General features: G+C 41.5%; 3 protein-coding genes across 3 annotated transcripts in view; 1 reads left to right on the forward strand and 2 right to left on the reverse strand.

Moving 5' to 3' along the window:
* mei1 (meiotic double-stranded break formation protein 1) overlaps nt 1–19,949 on the reverse strand; it is an 83,567-nt gene extending 63,618 nt beyond the window's left edge. The window contains exon 1 of the mRNA XM_087839612.1: nt 19,872–19,949. The gene's annotated coding sequence lies outside the window, so the exon portion shown is untranslated. The remainder of the gene's footprint in view (nt 1–19,871) is intronic.
* LOC102785031 (ankyrin repeat and fibronectin type-III domain-containing protein 1) lies at nt 438–15,384 on the forward strand. Its single transcript, XM_035910803.2, has 18 exons — nt 438–782; nt 2,342–2,606; nt 2,726–2,926; nt 4,859–4,972; nt 5,364–5,461; nt 5,781–5,871; nt 6,859–6,966; nt 8,385–8,484; nt 9,215–9,344; nt 9,505–9,624; nt 9,855–9,961; nt 11,290–11,404; nt 11,666–11,832; nt 12,095–12,272; nt 12,467–12,629; nt 12,942–13,108; nt 13,276–13,474; nt 14,111–15,384. Exons 1-18 carry the CDS (start codon nt 618–620, stop codon nt 14,791–14,793), a joined length of 3,171 nt encoding a protein of 1,056 aa, XP_035766696.2. The 5' UTR covers nt 438–617; the 3' UTR covers nt 14,794–15,384.
* Nucleotides 19,950–21,387: 1,438 nt separating the features above from the next.
* Nucleotides 21,388–23,586, reverse strand: LOC148102888 (uncharacterized). The gene is made up of 2 exons (XM_087840244.1): nt 22,305–23,586; nt 21,388–22,130 (listed from the first exon to the last, which is right to left on the reverse strand). The coding sequence occupies exons 1-2, from the start codon at nt 23,584–23,586 to the stop codon at nt 21,718–21,720; spliced, it is 1,695 nt and encodes a 564-aa protein (XP_087696370.1). The 3' UTR covers nt 21,388–21,717.
* Between the last annotated feature and the right edge of the window lie 1,916 nt (nt 23,587–25,502).

Here is a 25,502-nt window from a genome sequence, read left to right on the forward strand (position 1 = left end):
TGATGGATTTTCATCTTCATGCGGATGATGGGAGCGTATTCGAGTTTATTAGCAGGAAAGAATCCTGGCTCTTCCACGCGATCCTGCCTTCCTTTCTTCCACTAATTAGATTGATGCGTCTGTTGCCTCGCGTGCTGGAAAATTCCATTCAGAGTGAATAAAACCGTGTCACATAATCGCGGGTAAAAAGATGAACAAAGGGGAGAATAGTGCAAGGCACAAAAATAAATGCTTCGAGGCATTTTCATCTAGTCTGTACAGGGATAGTAACTCTTATCCATTTATCCACCCACACAACACAAGTACTTTCGCTCAGTACTTCAAGTCAGCATCAATTTTTTCTGTAACGTTGAAAAAGTCTAACTGTGTGTTCTTCTTTTGTTTCCCTCTTTGTATTTCTCACCTTATTCTTTAATCAAGGTTTCCACTGACTTTTATCTTTTAATACTCTCTCCTCTCTATCTGGCTCTAAAGCTGGACTCTTAAACTCTGTTTTTCCTCCAGCCTTTCACACTATCTCTCCAACTTTTTCTTCAACCATCCCCTGTTCCCACGTAGCTCACATCCTCTCCTGCTCTCGCCTGTCCTATTTCAGACCTTTACTTTCTTCTCTTGTCATGTCTGTATCCATGAGGAACCCACCGCAGCGCCGGCGCTCTCTAGGTCCCGTCTCGCCCAAACGCATCTACAGAAACCTGTCCTTCAGACTCAGGGGGGGCGGAGAGTCATCTGTTGCCGCCGACTTGGATGCGCCTAAACGCCCCAGCAAGTCTGCAGATGCTGTAAGATATCCAGGTGTCATTCTGAAAGGGAGCTTTGGTCACGTTGACTGAAATGTCATCTGCCTTGGTTTCTGTTACGGTTAAAAACTATGAGATCGCTACTTAACATTACACGCTATCTCTGTGTCACTAACCTCCAGAGACCTGACCACATATTTTGTGGACACGTGTCTCTCAAGTGTATCCCAATAGGCGAGCAGACTCATTGTTAGATGTCTCACGTGTGAGGCTGTCACCATCGTCAAACTGACTCCTACTGTAGTTTGACAGCCACATTTTATGGGAGCAAGAGATTAAAAAAAAAATCAAAGCTAGTTTCAGAAAAGAAATCAGTCCTCTGTGACAAAGCATTGTAAGCTTTAAAGCAGACCTATTCGGTTGACCTTATTTCCTGTCATATATTCTGTCATATATATTATTCATATATTAAATGGTAGATTCGCATACTAAACGTGGTTGTGGTCAGCATATGTGTAAGTAATCCCTGTGAACCCAAATCCCCTCTTTTTAATTCACTTCAACTCAATTTTATTTACATAGCTCCAAATCGCAACAACAGTTGCTTTAAGGTGCTTTACATTGTGATGTAACAACAATACAGAAAATACCCCAACAATGAAACGACTGTGAGCAAACACTTGGCGACAGTGGAAAGGAAAAACTCCCTTTTAACAGGAGGAAACCTCTTGCAGAAATAGCCTCCGGTTGGGTATTTTAAAACACATTTCTCTTTCTGTTACTGGCTCTGTGTGGTGGCGCAAAGAGCTGTGAGCGCAGAAACCCACAACGTCTGCTCTTCATCCCTTCTGTTTACGAACAGAGCGGCTGCACAAAAGCTAAATATATAGTAACGACTGATTACTTTGAACTGTGAACTGTGCATGCGTTGTCATGTATGCAGTGCATGGGCAGTTATCTGAAGCTCGCCATTAGTTTATTTAGGGATTGGTTAATTGATTTTCTTGATTGGCTCACAGCCCTGACACACACTGGCTGTTGCTCATAGTTTGATCTCCCAGGTCCCTTTCAAATATTTTTGAGCTTGTTGAGTATGTGTCAAAAAACACTGTGTGTTCAGGTAAGATTTTATAGTTTTAACATCTGCTTAAAAAACAAAAAAAACAAAAAAAACTGAATCCTTGAAGTTCAGCATTAAAATTTTCCAGTCTTCTTTTATTTTATTGAGAAATTCCCTAACGTCCACTGCACAGGGCATTACATTACACTGGGAAAAAATGCTTTCAGAAAAGGAAATCACTCTCAAGCACCCTCTGTTATATAGAGCTGCTCCTGCTGCTGCTTCATATAATAATAATAATAATAATAAGAGCAATTCACAAACTTTCCTGGTCTCAGGAGGCTCCTGTATAAAGCATCAGTCGAGGCACCTTTTGGTTTATGATTTGATTTGTGTCCGATATCATTCTCCTTTTTAACGCTCCCTTCTCTTTACTGCGGGAAATAAATCTCTCTATCCTTCTTAACCCTCTTTCTCTATCTCGTTCCTCCACCTGCCTACCCTCCCGTGGCCCTGCACCCTTTCTCCTGCTCCCCATTAGTACAAGACCCTGTGGGAGGCAGTGGAAAATGAGGATACACTGGCTGTACAAAGCCTTCTGTCCAGAGACTGCAGCAGCGGTGGAGGAGGCGGAGGCGTATGGGAGAAAGGAGAGAAAAAAGAGAGGGACTGGGAGAGGGACCGGGAGAAAGGGGTGAACAGAGTGAGTGAACAGGGGCTGGTCCCCCTGGATGTGGCTGCGCTAACCCACAATTCTCCTCTGCTTCATGTACTGACAAAGGCAGGAGCCAGACACAACCCAGTTTGTAAGTCTTTTCATGTAAAATGTCAAAAGTAATGGTGTAAAATCAGATTCTGTACGGCTTGACTTTAATTCAGATTATGCCCTTTGTCTTGCTTCCTGTGCTCGTCCTGCGCCTCTCAGTGTGCCGACCAGCGGAGTGGGCACTCAAGCTGGACGCTCTGGTGGCCTTGGCAGATAAACGGACAGAAGAGAGGAAGACGGAGTTAGCGAAAAAGGCCGGGGCAGGCCCTCAGGCACAGGCTGATCTTCAGAGGCACATCCAGCTCTGGAGGCTGCGTCAGCAGCTGTACTATCGGATGAGAGAGAACTTCCAGAACACAGGTCAGCGGTCAGCATGTGGTATTTCAATGTTTCACTGCTTAGCACTCAAACTCAGATCAGTTTTCTTTCTGTTTTCAGTGAGCTCTCGCTCGTTTTTCCCCCTCATTCTTTATTTCTGCTCTCATAATAAAACTTTTTCTGCAGCCAGCGCAGTACTTTCCTGCCAATTTAACTCTACAAAGCCACCCGCCACTGCTGACAAGACGGCAGTGATCAAGTTTTCAGCTCAACATCTTGCTTAAGTTTTACTAAAACTCTCCCTCTAGCCTCTTTCATCTCATCCAACATTCAGCAGACTGCCGTGTCATCAGCCTTTTTCAAATCCTCTCCTTCCCTGCACTCCCTCCACTGGCTGCCTGTTTCAAATAAACCCTCGCAGCTGTAGATTTCAGTAGAAATTCACACGTGCAAAAACCTTCAAGACTTCGGCGAATCACGCGTCGACGCATCGGGCAACTTCATCCATCCTCTGCACCACCTGCTCAAGCCTTTTCCTCTTGGTTCTCTGTTGGGCTAATTTTTTTTTTGTCTTATTTTTTTCAGATTTATATTGCAATGTTCCCCGCTGTACCAACTTTAACAGCTCTTTATAAACGTCTCTCCTTAGCTCTCGTTTCATTTCTCTTTCAAGCACAGCCAATTCTCTCTCTGACTGTTTTATTATCGCAGCGTTATTGTAAGGGCAGCGAGGCCCCGGCGCTTGTTTTCATGTGCAGTGAAATTAAACTAACTCTTATTGTAAATCTCGCTGGGTAGGAGAGCCGGATGGCATCTTTAAATATAAAATATGGATGTGTTTTTGTCTGACGACTGTGACTTACTTATGGTAATGTTTTCACTCAAGATTACATCTTAGGCTGAAGAAACTGAAACACAGTTAGATTTAATCATCAAACTCTGGCAGCGTTTTAAGGTACAATTGTGATAATAAAAAGCTCCAAGATTGTCTTGAAACAACACAGAGTTTGCAGGGAATACAATTTTTAACCCTGTAAAGCCTGAGCCATGAAATAATTGACCCAAAATTCAAAGTTTTTGAATCTGGAATGTTTATTCAAGCATCCTTTTTCACAAAATCTGGTATTTTTGTGCAATTTATTTAGGTTTTTCAGGAGAAAGATCTTCACTGATGATGTAAATAAATAGCGCACAAATACACAAACTTTGTAAGTGTATTTACTGCATACAGCAACCATTTGTAGATAGTAGAAGCATATAGTTTTTTTTTCTAATTTATTTATTTTTCTGTTTTTAATACAGTTTAATTCACTTTGTCTTGTTGGCCCTTGTGCTGCTGTAACATGTGAATTTCCCCAGTGTGGGATTAATAAAGTCTGTCTATGATACAGTTGGCCCTACAGTGTTGACATCAGTCTGGAACAGTCTGATTCATATAATTTTTCAGTAGCCAGCTGCTAATGCAGTGCTCGTTTTTAATCTTTCTTTAACTGTTGGCAAACCCAGTCAGATGGTTAAAGATTAAATGCTTGGTTGTGGCGCTAAAAAGCACCAGCGTGGGAATAAAAGCCGTGGAGAAATGGCTTTTATGTTTAAGAGAAAAATAGCAGTTACTGTATTTATCTCCTTTTCTGTTAGTGTGTGCCCTGCCACCAGTTGACCTCACCATAGGCCGAGGTCAGACATCAGTCTGTGGTTGCCATGATCACCTATTTAAGAAAACCTTAGCTGAGCTAGTGTGAAAAATATGTAGTCTTTCTAAGATAGAGGACAAATATATTAGTGGTTATCAGTGATATCTGTTTGATGTGATAAATTTTCCAGAGTTTATTTGTGTGTTTTTTTTTGTCATCAGGTTTACTGCAGTGTAATATTCTGTAAAACTCAGTGCAGTACTTTGGTTGTCTGCATTTGTTCTGTTATTTACTCGTGCTCATTTTAACACGATTTTTATCTTTTCAATGTTCCACGCAGAGCTCCCGGGCTCCCCCAGTCACGTGTCCATCCTGGTGACGAGCACATCATCTCTGTTTGTGACGATCAAAGAGCCCGAGGGGGACACGGTGGGGCTCATCACCCGCTACAGAGGTAGGGAGAGAACCAGGCAAGAAGACTTTCATGGAGGATTGGTTGGTTGAATGGATGGGTAGATAAAAGGGTCAGTTAGATGTGGGGCAGAAAATGGATCGATTCATGATGGATAGATAAGGAAATTAATGGAGTATAGACTTTACTGGTGCAATTTAATCAAAGTCTTGAAAGTAATTTAAGCCGGCTGACACAGTATCTAGTTTAGGCTGTTTTTGCTGCTCGGTTTTATAGACGTATAAATGTCATGCTTCGCGGCCAAGAATAGATTAAGCCCAGATGCAGCAAGTCCCTAAACCTGTAAACACTCACATCCTTAAGTTATCCCTCACGAGGGGTTTTGAGCAAAGCCAGAGAATAATCTGTCTGTGGGATTGTTTTGCATCCACAGTCGAATGGAGCACCTCGGCCAGCTTCAAACGCATCCTCGGCACGGCCCAAGTTACAGAGACCAAGAACCCCTCCTACGTTATCAAGGGGCTGACGGCAGTAAGTCGCCCACAGTCACACGTATTCACAACCACAGATAACAGCTGCAAATGCACAGATGCTGCAGATACGCATTGAAACTGACACCTGTAATTTCTCTGAGGCACATAATCAAGCAGACACGTGCTGCAGCTCTGCACCCACACACGCTGCGTTTATTGCTCCTCCATCACTATCTTCTGCACTGAACCACCTCTCATAAGAGTACACTTATCAGCAGGCTCACTTTAACCAGATGAATTAATAATGAGAGCGCCGTATGGCTTCTTGGTTAATGCTCGGTGATAATTTGGCAGGTCTGCTGTTTCTCCAAACACAGGGAGTGCATTACTTCGTGAGAGTGAGCGCCTACAACGTGAAAGGATGGGGCCCGCCTCAGTGCTCCACTCCAGCCAGCGCTGCCCCCTCCAGTGAGTGTGCAGAACTACACAACTTTGATGAATGTGGATTTTGAAGCTGCGAAAGAGCTCCATTCTTTCCCTCTTTGTCCCAGTGTAATAGAATTACTGACATTAAGCTCGATGTGAAAGAAGTCCAATCCTCTCGTGGCTTGTAGATTAATGAGTTATTAAAACGTGGAGACTTAAAGATGGCAACACGAGTCAATGGGCCCTGCAGCCGTGCCGCTTTGACTTTGAATATTTGGCTCATAATCTTTCTTGGACGCCACCCACCCCTATCGCTGGGCTTACTTGCTGTTACTTTCTACTTCTAACAAAAGCCAGAGCTGCCAAACAAGGATTTGTAATGGGGAATAAAGGCTGAAAATATTAATGTCAAAGCAAACACTGGTCAGTAAACAATCACAGCCAGAGTGTAATAGATTGCCCAATTTATCGTAAAGGAGATTTGTTGTGCTTTTCCTTATTTTCTGTCACATATGCTGTTACAGTAGACAGTATATCATATCAATCATGACAAAAGCCTCAAATAATGAGGTGAGTGTGTGTTAAGAAATCCCTCTGAACCAAAAACTTTCTTTCTATACGCAGGTGGGTGCAGAATCCCCATCCGCCTGCTGTTAATACCTTGAGATTGAGGGGCTTCACTAAGACCCAGTATAAGATCAGTAGGAATTATTCTGTCAACCTTGAGATGGAAGTGAGCAGAAATTAAATAAATAAAGATTCACTTTAAAAACACACACACGCAAAAGATCCCCAGCTTAAATAGATACATGATTAGAGCGAGTCACAATGAATCAACTTCAATTTCAACTTTCACAGCATACCGACGGTCTCTCATGGAGACGCTGTCGCTTCCTAATCACCAAAAGATTAAAAAAAAAAGCGGTACTCAGGAGTCGCTTGCAAATTATTTCTTGCTGTCTTAGCTGATTTTCCTAATTGCATAGAAGTGAAAGCCACAATCTGCTTCTCTCTGCCTGTCCTGTGCAGGTTGGAGAGAGTGCGCTGGTGTAAAGTCACAGCTCAGAAATCACGAGGCCCTCGTGAGGAAGCTGCTGGAAGATGCCAAGGAGTCGCATCTTAGAGGATATTGCATAGGTAACGTGAGACCTCTGGTGATTTTATGCTTTGGTGCATTGGGTCCAAGTGCACATGTTGTTGTCGTTGTGTGTGTAATTATACTTGCACAAAATTGAGCTTTTATTGAAATTCTTATGTGTTGTATTTTCAGCCTTGCCTTGAGAATCTCGTTTTGTATTCAGGTGTTCATGTTGTTTTAAAAATAATTTGAAACACATCTTGAAATTATAGTAAACGAGAATGCAAAGTTGTTCTTAAAGTTGTTTGCACAATCTGCTTTTTCATTTAACCTACTGAGACCCGAACTCTTTCATGGCATGCATTTTTAATTTCTCTTTGCTATTTGGGCTGATTGGGACCTGATGAATGTAAAAACAACGAATTACCTGATTTTTTTTATTTTATTTTATTTTATTTTTAACCTGATTTTTGTTGCTGAGAAAAATGAGATCCACATATAAGGACATTCATTTTAAATTTCAATAGAACAGTGGCAGTACAATGTCCTGGTAAGTGGATATCAGGCCCTTGTAGAGCAAAATTTACTATTTTGGTCTAGACAACCCAAAATGTGTCCACATATGTGGATGCCAGGTCCTAGGAGGTTAATGCTATGAATGAATGGAAAGAGCTCCCTACTAGCCTGACAGCGTAGACATTTTCATATTTTCTCCCAGAACTCAAAAAAATTGATTTCAAGAAGTCAGTTTTGTCAGCTACAACATCTTTATCTTCATATACCCCTGAATTTTGTCGCCTTGTAATCGGAAGGTTGCCGGTTCGAGCCCCGGCTTGGACAGTCTCGGTCATTGTGTCCTTAGGCAAGACACTTCACCCGTTGCCTACTGGTGGTGGTCAGAGGGCCCAGTGGCACCAGTGTCCGGCAGCCTCGCCTCTGTCAGTGCGCCCCAGGGTGGCTGTGGCTACAATCTAGCTTGCCATCACCAGTGTGTGAATGGGTGGATGACTGGATGTGTAAAGCGCTTTGGGGTCTTTAGGGACTAGTAAAGCGCTATACAAATACAGACCATTTACCATCTACCATCTGAGGGGTTGTTAGGCTTATTGTTTCTACCTGTTCAGGGACTTTCTTACATTTTGTCCCATGCCAGTATTTAATATCTAAAGAAAATATTAATTCTGTGTTCTTTAACTGTGGTGGTTTACATGTTCAAAGTAGCTGTGTTTTCCGTTCAAGATGTGTGCAAACAGTCAGAAAATCAGAGTATTTGCACAAGTCTTTAATGTGCATACTCGACAACATTTTATTTCTACTTCTCACCATTTATATCAGCAGCATGCGCTACAGATGTCAGCTCCTTTAAATACAAAGAGACTGCCTTCACCCAGTCAAGTGTCGTGCGTGCACAGTGAATGTATTTTGGGAGATAAAATGAATTTCATCCAGTCTGATCCTCCTCGCCTCCTCTCCACAGAGAGCTCGAAGCCCCAGAGTCCCAGCAAGCGTCTGTCAGTGTCTCGAGGCATCAAACAACTGTTCCAGTCCGCCACCAAGTTTGTTCGTTTCCTACAGAGGTAGCGCTCAGTCTCTCTTACCTATCCCACTGTGCCCTGAGGGTATCACAAGTAATGGATTAAATGCAATCCCATTAGAGCAGCATAGGCTGCAAAGTTGAAAAGCCTTATCTCTTACTGTTATTGCAGAGAACAGTAGTCACATTAGAGCCACTGTAGCTGTTAGTAAAGAGGTCTTTTGAACAGAACGATGGCTGTAATCACTGGACTGTGGCAAGTGGCAGGTGACAGATAAATCCTTCATCCTCCCACAAGCGATCCGTCGACCACACTCACCAGAATCAGAAGCTAGCAAAGTACAAAAGATCGTTCTGCATGGTTATGTTCATGAATATGAACCACAGTGAAGGTTAAAAAAAAGAAAACTTTGGTAGGGAACAGAGAGAAGTTGACTGTGTTTGGACCCCTGAGTAATTTAAAAAATAAGAGACCATGTTTCCTACTGGATTGTCATGTTGGTCCATGAAACCAGCCTCTGTGCTTTTGCTTTACTTGAGGGATTATACGTTGCTTTGACAGTAATAAGTGTTTGAACATCCACTGGGTGATTCAAAAAATAAATTGCTGTCAAGCCACAAAATTGATCTTTTTCAGCTATAAACTTTCCCCCCGGAGGCAATGCTTTTTATTGTTTCTTGTAATTTTGCGGTCCGCGGTGACTTGTGAAATTGAAAGCAGCGTGTGCACTTTTTCTGACGTTATCTGCGTTTTCTCAAATTGATCCGGTCAGGGGGGTGTACTTGGCAACTGTGTTCTACCACAAGGATAACATTCTGGTCACAGCCGAAGATCAGATCCCACTGGTGGAGATCCAGTGCTGCTCCACCTCCATCACCCAAGACTTCCTTTGGCTTGCCAAGGTGAACTGTTACGTATATGTGTGTACTGACAATTACAAGCTTGTTGACTCACTGTACAAGTAATTGAATTATCACAATTCATAAATATTAAATATATTTACAGAAAATGAATCTCAGTGTGATTTTTCTGCTTAAATTGGGTGTTCTGTTTTTCTTGTAGCTGTCCTGTGCATGGCAGCAAGTGCCCTGGCTACAGCAAGGGCTTTCCTCCGCTCACTCATCTCCCTCCTCCCTCCTTCAGAACAGACACAACATTTTAAGAGCTGTTTCCCAGCTGCAGGTAGGACGTTAAGCAGCTTATTTTTAAGATAAGAAGCACCAAAATGGGTTAATTGCTATTTTAATTACTTCTTTACATCTCTTCCTCCTCTTCCTTTCCTTATTTTTGCCATGCTTTCCTCTGTCTGGCTACACAACTGCGCCCACAGATCCCCTGTTTGGCTGAATTAGTCTCCAATACACTTATACTTTTTAATTCTTGGTTTCTCTTGTCCACCTCTCTGATGTCAGTCTTCTCTGGGAACAGTGGACCTGGGCCAGATCTACTATGAACCCCTGAAGGATCGGCAGGGCAACGTACTGCTAGTCACTCTGAAGGAATTTCCAAACACTCCCAGGTAAGAAAAGGTCAAAGAAAAAGGGCAGAGAGCACCAAAAGGGCTTTAAACTAATTGGGCAAACACAATTTGGAAAAGTTAGAACCCTGGAAAATGTAAATAAGGGCAGAATGCAAGAATATGAAAATCCCATAAACCCATACTGAATACGTGAGAAGACACAGGAAACATATGTTTAAACTAAGACATTTTGACAGGGGTGGGAAAGTAAAAAGAAACGGTTGGAGGAACATTTTGCAATTAATTAGGTTAAATAGTAACGGGTCAGTAACACGACTGGGTATAAAAAGAGCATCTTAAAGAGGCAGAGTTTCTCAGTAAAGATGGGAATCGAGTCAGCATTCAGTAAAAAACTGTATCTGGAAATTATGAAAAAAAAATCTGAAAAATGTTCTGAAATTAAATGCAAAGACTTGATGATCTCATATTATGTTCTGTATATTATCAGAGAATATGGAGAAATCTCTGTGTGTAAGGGACAAGACTGAAAATCTGCCCTTAGGCAACACTGCATGAAAAACAGATGTGATTCGTCATGGAAATCACTGCATAAGCTCAGGAACACTCCCATAAATCACTGTCTGTGAACGCACTTGGCGTCCACACAATTCAGGTTAAAGCTCTATCATGCAAAAAGAAGCCATATTTGAAAATGATTCTGAAATGCCTCTGTCTACTCTGGCACAAAGCTCATTTAAAATAGACTGAGACAACGCGAAAAAACTGTTCTGCTGTCAGGTGAAGGTGGTGAAATGTAAAAATCTTTTTTGGAGAACGTGGACAAAACATCCTCTGGACTAAAGAGCAGAGGCACCATCAGCACTCAGATCAAACGCCTGCATGTCTGATGGCATTAGTTTGCATCAGTGCTGATGGAATTGACAGTTTGCACCATATATAAAGGGTTTTAGAGGAATGTGCAGTGTGCTCTGGTCCAGATTATGTCTTTTTCAGGTAAAGGATAAACCACATACTGCATTTATTATAACAGCATGGCTTCATAGTAGAAGTGCTAAACTATCCTGGCTGTCCAGGCTTTTTACCTGCTGAAAACATCTGGCACGTCATGAAATCATAGTTTCAGAATTTACCAGGAAAAAAACCGTCTATCACACAAATAAAAATTACCTTTGCTTGCAGTCGGTGGTAGCGTAATTAGGTGTCAAGCTGGGCATGTTTGGAAGTCATGCTGTACAATATCTTTGGGTTATACAGCCTGTCAGCTGGTTGTTGGTGGGGTACTGGCTTTGCTATTCTTGATGAATCAACCTTTTCTTTGGTGGTTCCATGTGGTTGCATTTCATTTTTCCCTGGCTTGTCTGCTCTAGCCCCCCCGACCCCCCGCTCCACTGGATGCCTCTGGCACGCCTGGAAAAGAACCGCAGCAGAACGCCTCTGCTGCCCGAGCCCACCGCCATGGACATGCTCGCTGAGCAGCTCAAGGTGAGGAGAGGAAAACAGTCGCACCCAGCAGCGGCTTTCAACAATAGCACATTGGGCGTTGAGTTTTACTGAGCTAATACTTTACCTCCTGTGCTGCTAACCCTGAAAAAGCACTGAAATTAATTTGGGATGCCCAAACTGAATTAGCTAACAACACATAGTGAGACAGGGGGAAATAAGTCTCATAAGCTTTACGTCCTATTAACAGATCCTAACACTTCTCTCTCTTTTGCACCGTATCTCTTTGTCTCTGTTCTCCAGGAGAAGCTGTCCTTTCACAGGCACAGCCTCCAGTGGGCCCAGCCGGGTCTGTATGTGGGCATCCTGAAACTGTGTAGCTCGGTGGAACAGATCAGGGTGCTGGTGCCTCAGAGGTTGCCCAGTTTACTCTGCCACACACGGGTTCGGCACAACGCGCACGTGACCAGGTAACGTAACTTGACCGGGTGATATCTGTGTCAGTCCCTCGATAGACTATGTTGACGTTCATCAGGTTATTGCACTATTTTTACAACTTGATCTGGAAAACAACCGTCGAAAAAGATATACTATTTTAAATGATCTGCACAAACAAGTGCAGTGTCTATACAAATGTTAGGGCTTCAACAGGCAGTGATACTGGATTGTTTTTGGACCTCTCTCCTTACTTATTATGTCCGTTTTGTTGACTGTGTTTTTACTGTGTGGCAGAGAGGAGTGGAAGTGGCTTCAGAGTCATGTTTACACTGCAGCCAATGGCGGTGTTCAGAGTCTGTTGGACGCTGAGGACGAGAGCACGATGGAGAGCAGCAGTATGGAGGAATTCGTCAGGTCTCTGAGAGCAGCAGTCACACATCTCCTGACGAAGCTCAACATCCCCCTCTACAGGGTAAACACTACTTTCCAGCCACCTCATATTCACCTGAAACACCTGAAATTCTCTGTCAGACTATTATGAAGAGAAATAATCTTTTAAACTGATTTTCTTTGTCGGCTTTATGTTGTTTTATCAGCACTAGCTCTTGATCCAGCGGAAGGATTTTCTGTTTCTCATCTGTATTTGAATAATTGTGTTTCTCACAGGCGTATCAGTACGGCGTGTACACCCGGGAGATGCTTCAGTTTGGGGATAACCTGTCAATGCTTCTGCTGCTGCCTCCCAGTGAGGACTTCAGCTCCAGTTACTGGCCTCTGGTGGGGACCAAGGAGCCCGGCCTCACCATGCCTCTGCAGATCTTTGAGCTGGGTAAGTGGAAAACTATATATCCAGTGGATCTATTTAACAATGGTAGCGCGGAGTGTTTCAGTGATGAGAAAAGGGACCCAGAAATGGCGAGCTAGACTGACACATACTGTCTAAATGAGACTACAGTTTTAAATGTTAAATAAATCCCTGCAAAGATATGCAGAAAGCACACTGAGGCACAATGTTTAATGCAGTTCACTGTTCTCCTCTCATTAAAGCTAGAGTAGAGTGCACTGATAAATTCTGTGGCTTTTTCCTCCTGGCTTTGATGAAGTCATTTGTCTTTCCTCTCCTCTCTGGCTTGTCACCCAGTTCACTTCTGGACATATGAACGGGATTTCCTCTCACAGTACTGTCAGGCCTGGGTAAGGCTGGAGCTGGACACTCACCTTGCCCAGCAGGCTCTACGGGAAGCGCTGGAGACCAAAGAGGTGCAGGAAGCTCGGGAGCGGCTGAACCACATCAGTGGGCTTTCACAGGTGAGATCCGGTGACACGTGGTTTATATTTGCTTCCACTGTTGCCAAATCCACATTTCAGTTGACTTAATTATATTTTAAAAAAAGTAAAGTAAAGATTTCATAATGAAAGTGAATTTGAGACAAACTCATTACTGTCTCTACTGCCTGTTTTTTATGTTTCATTAGCGTCTGGATGTGGTCTGGAGGGATGCCCGCTGGATTATGGACTGTCTACAGTGTGTTCGGTCCAAGCAGTGGGTGGGGGCGGTGCCTTTAGGCCTGGTGATGGGAGGAGACCCACCACCATGTCCTGATGGTGAGGAAGAGGAGAGTTTGACTGCCCGATTGTCATGGCCCCATCGATTAGCACAGAGAGCCATTACAGGTACTGCAGTCATGCTAGTGTACACATGTAGCACTGAATACATGAAAACATTATTTAACATGAATTTAATTACTTTTTTACATAATTTTAAAATCTGTTGACTTGCCCCTATAATGGCCTTTAAAGTTGCACGTTAAATGTAAAAGTTGTGACAAATGACTGGATGGATCAACTGCCTTCAAAGATCTGCTGTGGAAGAGAGCCAGAGATCGATGATAACTAATGACTGAATGTTGAGTGGTGTATAAACACATAGTGAGTGAAAAAATGTGAGTGAAGAAGAAAAATCAGAGCATCACGGGAATCCCCAGCAGCCTAACTAAAGGAGGATTCAGGGTCACCTGATCCAGATCATTTTATTTGTAAGATTAATTATATGTTTAAATCTTATTTGATCAATCTGAAAAGCAGCAGCAGAAAGCAGTTGGGGATATTTATACTTGGCAAACAGAAAATATGTCTGCGAGTCAAAACACTTGAGGGAAAATTGAATATTATAATGAACTGTTACCATTGCACTGTCATAATAACTGCTGTTACAAGAATTAAGTGTAATTTGTAGAGCAAATGATGCTTTAAAACAAAGATAAATATTTTCTCTTTCTCGACCTTATTTTCTTCGTGCTTCCCTTTCAGAGAATTCGGGCAGTGCGACTCCGCCAAACATCGTCACCGCTGAGGTCTCAGCTCCAGCAATCCCTGCAGAGGCTGCGCTGGTGTTGATGGAGGGTGTCGTGAAGGGAGGGTACCCTGTAGACATCACCACTCAGTTGCCTGCAGACTTGGCAAGTTCTGGCCAGTCAGATTTGGGATCTGGAAGTGCTTTAATGGAGTCTGGATTGAAGCCTGCTGCTGCTGCACAGCTGGAGGTGGACTATCCAACTTTGGACACACAGGAGTCCTACAGCAGAGAACAGGACTTGCCTTCCAGCATCAGTGAAGTAATCCGGCCGATGGAGATGGCAGAGTTGGTGGACATCTTGCCAACGCTGAGTCTCATTGAGGAGGAGAACCCCTCATGCCCATCCACGCCATCAGTAATGGACATGCTAGAGAGCTTTGGACTGAACATTGGTGAAAGAAACTCCATCTTTGAGTTTGGGAATTCAGACCCAGTGGATGGAAGCAGCTGCCCGTTGTCACAAGAACAATACACGCCTGCCTCTTATGGCACGGTGAATGGCACAGATGGTGATGCGCCTGTTTCCACAGACGTTCCTCAAGACAAAGCAGAGACTCAGAAGCTTCCCAGTAAGGGGACGTGTCTTCCAGTAAGGAATCAAGTGGAGTGGGAGAGACCATCTAACAGCCCATCCTGATATCAGCTTAAACACCTGGATCCTTCAGACTTTAGTGTGAATTTACATGCAGAAAATCCAAATTTGACCCTGTGACTTAGACATTCTCCTTGTTTCCTGATCTTAAATCAGTGTTTTAAATGACAGGCAGATACAAGCTCATATCACACACTTGTCACACCCAAGATAATGGAAAATACGGGAAAAGAAAAGGAGACTGTGTGGATTTTTTTTCCCTTTTTTTTTGCACATTTCTTCGGCTTTAGTTTATCTTTTCTAATATAGAGTCCATTTAACCATGTTAGGTGGAAAAATTAAGCTATATTGTTGCTGTTATGACTTGAAAACCCATTACTCACTACTGCACGAAAACATCCACGCTGCTGCTTGTCGGAGCTGTAAACAAACCCATTAAATTCCCACAATTCAGTCAAATGGAAGCATTTGCTTGGCAGATTAAGAAAAGCTGTCATACTTGCATGTGTAACTGAATAATTACGGCTACATTTGGCTTGGTTCGAGGCGGTTTCTCTGGTTTATTTACCACAGAGAGGCAAACTGAACGAGAGCGCTGAAAGCATATTAGAATGTAAGAACACAATAGGATATAATGGCTTTCAATGAAAGTCAGTAGATGGCCATTTTAATGAGACGCTTTTCCAAATTAAACTTCTTTGTGCGTTGCCACAGTTAATACTATTATGGAAGTGCAATATATTAGGCATAAAATACAAATGCATGAGTTGGTTAGCCAGCCTTGAGAGGCTGAGTCAGCGTGCGACCTCATAAACGAGCTGTAGTAATGAATGTACTATTAATGAAATGACATCTAAACATCCCAAACATCCAGATAAATGAATTTACAGGCCGTTTGTATCTCCTACATGTCCTCACTTCTAGGAGAAAATCAATGCCTGCATGTCTGATTTCAAAAGCCCCTGCACTCTCTGACAGCTACTAATGCACTCGTGCTTGTTTGACATGCTATCTCACTCTGTACTTGCTAAGGCTGGAAATCCATCATGGTTTAATGCAATTTCAAATCACTCCGAATGACTTCAAGCGCCCATTTGATGCTGGAAGATGGTGCACTTACACAGATTATTAATTAAACAAAGAGGAGCGCAGAGTTTGACTTGAGATAAGCAGCTTGGTATTTTAATCGCACCCCCATCCCTTTATGATAAATCGAAGGCGTAGAAACATCAGCTTTGAACCGTGTTTGGTTTAACAATACAATCTAGTGGAGCGATCTGCTGAGAATGTCCCCCCCCCCACTGATGTGTCGAAATCATTCGTCTTAAAAGAGCAGATAAAGGACTACAGCAGCGTGATGTTCAAATTCTTATTACGATAGAGCCGGCTCTGACAAACTTTGAATAGTTACAGGTGGGATCAAAGCAGTTCTTTCCCCCTGTGTAATTTAATGGGTATTTAATATGTGTATCAGAGGAAACTTGGTCACCATAGATCAGTTAGAGCACATCATTGATCTTGTGCTTTAAATGCTCAGTCTGTGTGTGAGGAGGTGAAAAGCATTGGGATGGTGAAAAGTCATATCAGGTCAACCTGACCGTGCAGAGGGAAATCTGCCCCCTTTGGTAACTTGATACATTTTTAGATGGAAGAAGAGTGAACTGGTGTTTGTTCTGAAGATGATGGACCATAGATGGCTGTTTACTGACATCTAGTGGTCAAAATTATTAAAACTCTCTTCAATTTGTGGCTAATATGCGAGTTTTGGCATTCGATTCATGCTTTTCTGATGTTTACAACTGGCTGGCACATAGATGCAATGCAATAATGAATAATAAGAGAAATATTAAGTAAAGTGAAAACAATCAAAGCTATTTATCCTGTCACACTCAGATCTGCAGTTTGTTGTGTTTATCACAGCAGGGCTCACAGTAGTTACTGAAATATCTTTTATTTCAATAAATAGGCCGCTTTTCATTTTAGTGTGCTTTAAAACTACTGGTATTAGCTCATCTAAATGACTTCATTGCTACTGGTGTCATGTATTTACTGTGCAATCTGTGGCCTGCAGTTTAGGTTTCTCTTTAAGTGGCAAAAGACAAGGGAGGAAATTTTACACCACAGGGCTAACTCTGGCTTATTTAGTTATTTTGCTGTTTTTGAATAAGCACAGTCCATTTCAAATAAATCCAAATTAAATCAAAATGTTCAGAGTTTCAGATCTTTTCCAAAGCTCCACGTCCAAAAAGGTAGTTTAAAATGTAAATAAAAACAATGCAAAGATTTGCAACTTCCTGGCCTATATTTCACTCACAGTTAAACAAAGAAAACCTATTAAACACATAAGTGTTTAAACTGAGCATTTTCAGAAAAAAGCGTAGCACTTTTGAATTTGGTGGCAGCAATACGTAGCAAAAAGTTGGGCGAAGGCAACAAAAGACTGGAAAATGAAGTCAAAGTAAGAAACAGCTGGAGGAGCATTTTGCATCTAAGAGCATCTTTAGGGGGCAGAGGTTCGAATAATTTCAGAATAATGTTCCTCAATGTAAAACTGTGAAAACTGAATGTTCTCATAATAACAGCACATAAAATCAAAGTTTCAGAGAATCTGGAGAAATATCTGCTCAAGGGAGAAGGCTGAGAATCAGTAGAAGATCTCTGTGATCTTTGGACCCTCGGGCGGCACTGCATTAGAAACAGGGCTGTTTCTGTCATGGAAATCACTGCATGAGCTCAGAGACGTGTCCAGAAGTCTGAAGTCTGTGAACATAGTTCATCATGGCATCCACTAATGCAGGTTACTTTATTCAAAGAAGAAGCCACGTGTGAACATGATTCAGAAACACTGTCTTCTTGGGGCCAAAGATCTAAAATAGACTGAGGCAAAGTGAAAAAACTGTTCTGCAGTCAGATAAATCAAAATTAACATTTTTTTGGTGAACACGTTCTACCACATCTGGACTGAAAAGAAAGGACCATCCTACTTGTCATCAGCACTCAGTTCAAAGCCTGCATCTCTGATTATATCATGGTACATCAGCTTCCACATCTGTAAAAGCACCATATGGTCCCATCCAGATGACATGTTTTGTTGGGAAGGCCTTGCATATTGACAATCCTAAACTACATACTGCTACATATCTATTATAACATCTTTGTAAAAGAAGACTCCAGGTGCTGAACATGCTGATGAAACAAAACATATGACAAAGAAGACCCAGGACTGTAGAACAGCTAGAATCACATAACAGACAAGAAGGGGAAACAGCTGGTCTCCTCACTTTCCAGATGTTTACAGACTAGTGCTGAAATGCTACACGATAAGGAACATGGCCCTGTCCCAATTTTTTTGAAACATGTTGCTGCCACCAGTGGCGTGTCTAGAAAATTTTTGTTGGGGGGGCTAGGAAGGGGCATAGATTTGGAGAAGGGTGGCAGATGTAATTGGCAGATAATGTTAAAAACAATTCTACCAACCGTTAACCATAATTCAATAACCCTATAAACCTAATAACCGAATGCGCTTTTAACTCTTATTAGAATGAGATTTTAACCACTACGGTGCAAAGTTGTTAGATACTGCGTTGATAAAGTACAAGAGATACAATCAGTCAGTGTTTATTCAGCAGTCAAGGACATCAATATTTGCATAGTATTTTTACTGACGTGTAGTGCACATATGTTTTGGGCAAAAACATTTTTGAATATTAAAATACGAACATTTTTAACATACAATTGCCAAATTAGCCAATGCAAAACCAATGCCTATTAAAAAAAGAAGATAATCTTCTCACAAACTGGTGTTTGATTTTGAAACAGGAAAAAAGTGGGGAAACAAATGAAAAGACTAACATTTGAATGAAACCTTAAAGCAAGTAAATACTTTCTATGCTGCCTTGTGGTAAACTTTGGTAATATTGATGTATGAAGAACAACACTGGCTGATGATGAAATACAGTCAGCTGGCATGGTGACACTGCCAGTATTAACCTGCAGGGCTGGACTGGGACAAAAAATTGGGCATTTTCACTACAGACCGGCCCACCAGGTATTAAAGCCATAAAGCCTTTGAATGAAAACAAATGCTGTTGTGACAGTGATGTACACTGTCTTGTTGGTATATGTATGATTTCTATACATTTACGTCAGATAAAAACTTTGTTCATAAGCTTCAGATAATTATTTAATAAAAGCTAGATATTTTAAATGAGAATAAGAAAGAAAAGTATTTCTTTGTGCCCCCCTCTCCCTGTTGATGCCCTACCTGGCCCCCTGGCAACACTTTGCTAGACCCGCCCCTGCACAGTTACCAGCTGTCAGCTACTTAGAAAAGGATCCTGGTGTTATTTGTCTCTCAGAAACAGTTCATAACTTCCGTTCAACTCATTCATGTCACCTAAAAGGTAAACCTGTTTCTCCATCACCTGTTCAGCTCTGATGATTCAGTAAGGACATCTCCTGGTTTCATCCTCATGTTTCCCTCTCACCACATATCCAAACCGATATCATGACCAGCAGCTTTTACAGCTGTGGCTCCAGCAAACATCAGCTGATACTAGAAATTAATATTAAATAAATTCTAACAACAGCTGATCAAGCTTAAACGTGCTGCTGTTGTTTAGCGCGACATTCGCTAGTTTCCTGTTTCTGGCGCAAAGTGGGCGATAAATAAACAAGAGAGAAAAGCCGATCAGCTGATCATTGATCAGTTTCATGATTGAAGTAGCAACAGGGGAGGGAGGGGGAGAATGAGAGAAGAAGAGACAGCTGTGCAGCGTAAACACACAGAATAACTCCAGCTTTGTGTCTTTTTCCATTCTAGCTAAAGTACGGGACAAACTGCGTCTCTTCTCAGCTCAATACCAAACGCATAATATTTTCTCTGAATGAGGGACCATTCCATTTTTTAAGGAGCCGTTGGCAACTCTACTAACTAACCTTATGAATAAAATAAACTTCACTATCAGTAACATCATAGCAACCGAACAGCTGTATAGAAACTCCGTCATACTAGCTCACGCAGTATGAGTAACTGACTGTAAAAAGTCAGCACAACGAAAATAAACTCCACCTAAACTTGGTTTATATCTGACCCAGATAGACTGCAGGTCATTACTTCTTACCTGAAGTTCAGTTCACCTGATAGTCGGACCGGCGGCTGCCTCGGGTCTCTCCTCCTCCTGCCTCCCCTTCCCTCATCCACCTGTGCCCCCCCAGGCCAGCCCGCTGGACACGCCACTGAACCCATCTCGTGTCCTGTGTCTTCTAAAGCTGTCTGTACTTTTACAGACAAAAGTTCATCAGCAAACAGTTTGCAGGCCTCTAATTATCAGGCTGTACTCAAGCACTTGAATTCAACCTAAAAGCTGTGCTGTCATACAGAACCAAGTACCCTCCGCGGAAACAGCTAATGTCACAACTGGATCTGATGAGACAGCTATAATTTCTGGACTCGAAGTAAATAATCCTGAATCAATTTATACAACATCAGTTTGTTTGTTTTGCTTTCATAACAAATAGTTTGAGCCATAAAAAAATAAAAATAAAAATAAAAAAGAAAGTATCATCAAGAGAAAGACAATAAGCTGCCTAGTTTGTTCGAAAGACACCGCAGTATAATATTATATCACATTTTTTATCTCTAGTTTTTCGTGTCCGGTTATTTACAAATGAATACTGTGTAATGCTTGTGTAAGTGAAAACCTGTCCAGCTACCTTGATCAGATTTTTACTGCACTACAAACCTGTAGTATGATTAAAAAGAACAAAGAAAGCACAATGAATATAAACAGAATATAATGCTTTTCACTTAAAAGTAAATACTGCCCAGAGAGTGAACTACTGTGGTGGAGTGCTTCTGGTGTACGATATAATTTACACGTGAGCCTTGAATTCCAGTTTATGAAATGGCTCTTGCTGATCATGCAAATACCTCTGCCCTGTCCTCACTTTCTTATATCTTTGTTCCATGAAGTTGGGACATATTAATGATATTTTTTCCTGTAAAATTCAGTAACTCTTCCTTTAGCTAACAGTTCCAATGTGTGTCAAAGTGTACAGGTCCTTCTCAAAAAATTTGCATATTTTGATAAAGTTCATTATTTTCTGTAATGTACTGATAAACATTAGACTTTCATATATTTTAGATTCATTACACACAACTGAAGTAGTTCAAGCCTTTCATTGTTTTAATATTGATGATTTTGGCATACAACTCATGAAAACCCAAAATTCCTATCTCAAAAATTTAGCATATCATGAAAAGGTTCTCTAAACGAGCTATTAACCTAATCATCTGAATCAACGAATTAACTCTAAACACCTGCAATCATAGAATGATTACAATATTGAAAAGAACAAATGCCTGAATCCTAAATTGTGGATATCCTATTGTTGTGATCTAAAATGTAACACTAAATGTGATTAAAACACTAAAAATCTGGACTCCTGGGCTCAACGACTGGAAGGATCACCAGCCCGAGGAAAACACAAAATACACATGACCCCGTGACAAAGACAATTCATTCTTGAATGAAGACATTGATCTGACTTTTTAACATTTTGCCAATTGTGTTTATTATTAATTTGGGAAATAGAAAGTGTGTGTGTGTGTGTGTGTGTGGGGGGGGGGGGGGGGGGGGGGGTTGTAAAGAAGAAGGGAAAGGAAAGGGATAGAAAGAAGGAAAGAGAGAGGAGAGAAAACCCCAACAATCCCCTCTGAGCAAGCACTAGGTGCGACAGTGGATAGGAAAAACTCCCTATAAAGGAAGAAACCTATGACAGAACCAGGCTCTAGAGGGGGCAGTCAACTGTCGGGACTGGTTGGGGGGTGAGGGTGAAAAGAGAGAGAGAGAGAGAGAGAGGGGGGGGGAGAGAGAGAGATGGGACAGGTGTTAGGAGTTAAAGGGAGATTGGTGAGGGAGAGGTGTCAGGAGAGAAAGGGAGAGAAAGGGAGAGGAGAGGTGAAAATTAAGATGGAACAGAGGTGGAGGAAGATGAGGTGACATCAGCAGTAGAAAAAGTAGAAAAAGAAGAAAAAGCAGGAGTGTTCCTCCTCCAGAAGAAGGGGAAGCGTTTTTTCTTCTTTTCCACGAGCTTTTCCACGAGCACTTTTTTCTCTAGGATGAGGGTTCTCAGCTGATCGATTGTCTCTGCGTTCTCCTGCTCAAGTTTCTTGCATGTTTTCTCCACTTCTTCTAATTTGGCTTGTTTGTCTTCAAGCCTTTCTTTCATTTCTTTAGATGTTGCCTCCTGCGTTAGCTTTGCCTCGTGCAGCTCTGTATAACTCTGTTGTAATTTGTTGTGCGTGTCTTCCAACTGCTGACTGCTCCTCTCGATTTCTTGAAGTGTACACTGCAGGTCTTTGTTTGTTTTCTCTAGTTGTTGCTTTAGCACCTGCATCTCAGTGTTTTTGCACTTCAAGTTGTCTGAAGGTTCCTCGAGTTCTGTGTTTTTTCTCAGCATGTCATTGAGCTTACTCTGCATCTCTGAGCATTGGTTTTGCAGTTTTTCCTTTTCCCCTTCCAGTTTAGTTGTTTTGTAGTTCAGTTTGTTTGTTTCCTTCTCTTCAAGGATTTCTTTATTCTTTTGCAGAGCTTCATCAAGCATTACTTGCAAGCCTTTGTTGTGTTTCTCGATGTTCTGAAGCTTGCCATCCAGATGTTTCTGTTTCATGTCTTGCTGTTCTTTCTCTTGAAGGAAATCTTTATTTCTCTGCAGAGCTTTATCAAGCTTTATTTTCTGCGCTGTGTATTTTTCCTGCACGTCTTCAAGCTTGCAGTCCATCTGTTTTTGTTTAATTTCTTGTTGCTTTTGTTCTTGAAGCAACTCCTTATTTTTGTTCAGTGTTTTATCAAGCTTTACCTGAAGCGCTTTGTATTTTTCCTCCATGCCTTGGAGTTTGTTCTGCTTCATGTCCTGTTGATCTTTTTCATGGAGGAGCTCTTTATTTTTTTGGAGAGCTTCATTAAGCTTGATTTGCAAGCCTTTGTTGTGTTTCTCCATGTCCTGAAGCTTGAAATCCATTTCCTTCTGTTTTATCTCCTGTAGCCTTTTTTCTTGAAGAAAGTCTTCCTTTGTGTGCGGTCTTTCATCAAGCTTTACCTGCAGTGCTCTGTTTTTCTCCTCCATTTCTTGGAGTTGGCACTGCATGTCTCTCTGGTTAATGTCCAGATTTTCCTTCTCTTCAAGGATTTCTTTATTCTTTTGCAGAGCTTCATCAAGCATTACTTGCAAGCCTTTGTTGTGTTTCTCGATGTTCTGAAGCTTGCAATCCAGATGTTTCTGTTTCATGTCTTGCTGTTCTTTCTCTTGAAGGAAATCTTTATTTCTCTGCAGAGCTTTATCAAGCTTTATTTTCTGCGCTGTGTATTTTTCCTGCACGTCTTCAAGCTTGCAGTCCGTTTGTTTCTGTTTAATTTCTTGTTGCTTTTGTTCTTGAAGCAACTCCTTATTTTTGTTCAGTGTTTTATCAAGCTTTACCTGAAGCGCTTTGTATTTTTCCTCTGTGCCTTGGAGTTTGCACTGCTTCATGTCCTGTTGATCTTTTTCATGGAGGAGCTCTTTATTTTTTTGGAGAGCTTCATTAAGCTTGATTTGCAAGCCTTTGTTGTGTTTCTCCATGTCCTGAAGCTTGAAATCCATTTCCTTCTGTTTTATCTCCTGTAGCCTTTTTTCTTGAAGAAAGTCTTCCTTTGTGTGCGGTCTTTCATCAAGCTTTACCTGCAGAGCTCTGTTTTTCTCCTCCATTTCTTGGAGTTGGCACTGCAAGTCTCTCTGGTTTATTTTCAGGTGTTCGTTCTCTTCAAGGATTTCTTTCTTTATTTTTCTCTGAGACATGTTTGAATCTGTAAACTGTCACTCTCAAAAGGATCCAAATGTTTTAAAAGATTTCTCTGGCGAATGTTTGAACGCTACCAACATAAATGCTGCGAATAACGGACTAAAAGTGGTTGTGTCTCACCCCTATTTAAGGATTCTTTAGGATCAAAGGATCAAAGGACAAAGTGGTCATAAGATTCTAAACGTGTCATAGTTGCCAAGAGATGGTGGCAGTTTAGTTTCCTTTTTGCATTTGAAAATAAACACTGGGCTGATTTTAACACCATTACAAGAAGTGTATTTAATCATTCTTTTTAAATCATAATCAGGTTACCACAAATTGTTTTTTAATTTAGTAGAACTCAAAATGTTTGTCGGTGGGTAAACAATTCATAATGCACCTTCAGGAACATCAAGTTATTCTTAGTACAGCATACTTGCAATGAATAAGTTGTCTTAACAGTCATCTTAAGTAAACTTTACTCAATTTTTTGGAGGTAACGAGTTTGCATAGTTTTTTGAGTTCTGGGAACTAATTAGATTTTACAGTGCAGTAGTGTGAACATTTATAATAACATTTCTGCACACTGGAACAAACCTGTCTCCTTTTCTAGAACTGTTGCTAACACTTATGAGATGAAAATGAATCTTCCATCGTGAAGATAGAGAGTGACAAATGTTACTTTTCTTTTTTTCTTTATATCTAAACTTTAAAAACAAAAAACTGTTGAAATTACCTGGACTGCCTCAGCCCAGGTGATGTAACATTAGCAGACAGAGGGTTTGATGTTGCAGAATCTTTGGAGCTGTACCATGCTGAACTGAAGAGCCCAGCTTTCACCAAAAGGAAGAACTAACTGGTGTTATGTGTCAAATTAACTGACATGTTAGCTGGTGGAGTACCCACTGCATTATATATATATATATATATATATATATATATATATATATATATTAGGGGTGCAACGATACTCGTATCGATATCGAACCGTTCGATACAGTGCTTTCGGTTCGGTACGCATATGTATCGAACGATACAACATTTTTAATTTATTTTATCAACTTTCCTTCTGACGATGCTGTCTGTGTTGAGCGCTCAGTGGATCTGCGCTCGACAGTGCAGCCTAGGCGGAGTAGTCGAACACAGATTCACTGAGCGCAGGGCAAGCTAGCTAGACAGAAGTTAAGCTCGTTGCAACATGGCAAATTGAACCTCCCCCACCCTGATTCAGATCTGGCGTTTGGAACTATTTTGGTTTTCATGTGACGTATGACCCTGAAGGTAAGCGTGTCATGGACAAAAGTAAAACAGTATGTTGGATGTGCCAGCAATGCTCAATTGGTGGGAACTAGTGTGTTAGCGCAGTTAGCTCGTTAATGTGTTGACGTCTTCCAGCCCCACTCATGAGGCGATCCGCGGTAGCTCGTTAACGGAGATTTGCCGTGTTGTGACCTTAACGTCATTTCAGATTAACGCTGACAGCACTAGTGGGAACACAACCAATATGACTGCACATTTACTCCGACATCATCCTAGTGCAAAGACAAGTGGAAGCAGACAAAAACAAGCACGCATGCTACAAACTTTACCCGAGTCATTTAGACAGCCGTTAGCACATGATTCTCCTTATGGGGACCTGATATGTTTAATATGCTGCTGAGAATATAGCCCAGAAGAAGCGTATAGTATAGCTTTTATTTTGGAAAGAGACATTTCTCCATAATAAACTCTCTTTTCCAAAGATGAGTGATTCCTCAATCAGATACAGGGCTCGCAAAATCGCTAGCCCGACGTCCTGGGGCTTTTTTCCAGTCGGGCTACCAAAATCTATCTCTGCCCTGCCCGTCGGCCTATCGTAGGAAGGAAAAATATATGTCAATGCTTTTGCATTCTTTCGGAAATGTAGCTGGGTAATTATGTCATTGGCATCGGC

Source organism: Neolamprologus brichardi, chromosome 4, assembly GCF_056152115.1.
Source record: "Neolamprologus brichardi isolate AB-2024 chromosome 4, ASM5615211v1, whole genome shotgun sequence".
NCBI lineage: Eukaryota > Metazoa > Chordata > Actinopteri > Cichliformes > Cichlidae > Neolamprologus > Neolamprologus brichardi.

Bases quoted from the DNA above. Each gene is read 5' to 3' on its own strand.
- LOC102785031 (XM_035910803.2), top strand. From the start codon at position 618: ATGTCTGTATCCATGAGGAACCCACCGCAGCGCCGGCGCTCTCTAGGT. The intron at 12,273-12,466 runs GTAAACACTACT...TGTTTCTCACAG, and splicing joins TCAACATCCCCCTCTACAGG to GCGTATCAGTACGGCGTGTA. The intron at 12,630-12,941 runs GTAAGTGGAAAA...CTTGTCACCCAG, and splicing joins TCTGCAGATCTTTGAGCTGG to TTCACTTCTGGACATATGAA.
- LOC148102888 (XM_087840244.1), bottom strand. From the start codon at position 23,586: ATGTCTCAGAGAAAAATAAAGAAAGAAATCCTTGAAGAGAACGAACAC. The intron at 22,131-22,304 runs CAAACAAACTGA...TGCTAAAGCAAC, and splicing joins AATCCTTGAAGAGAAGGAAA to AACTAGAGAAAACAAACAAA.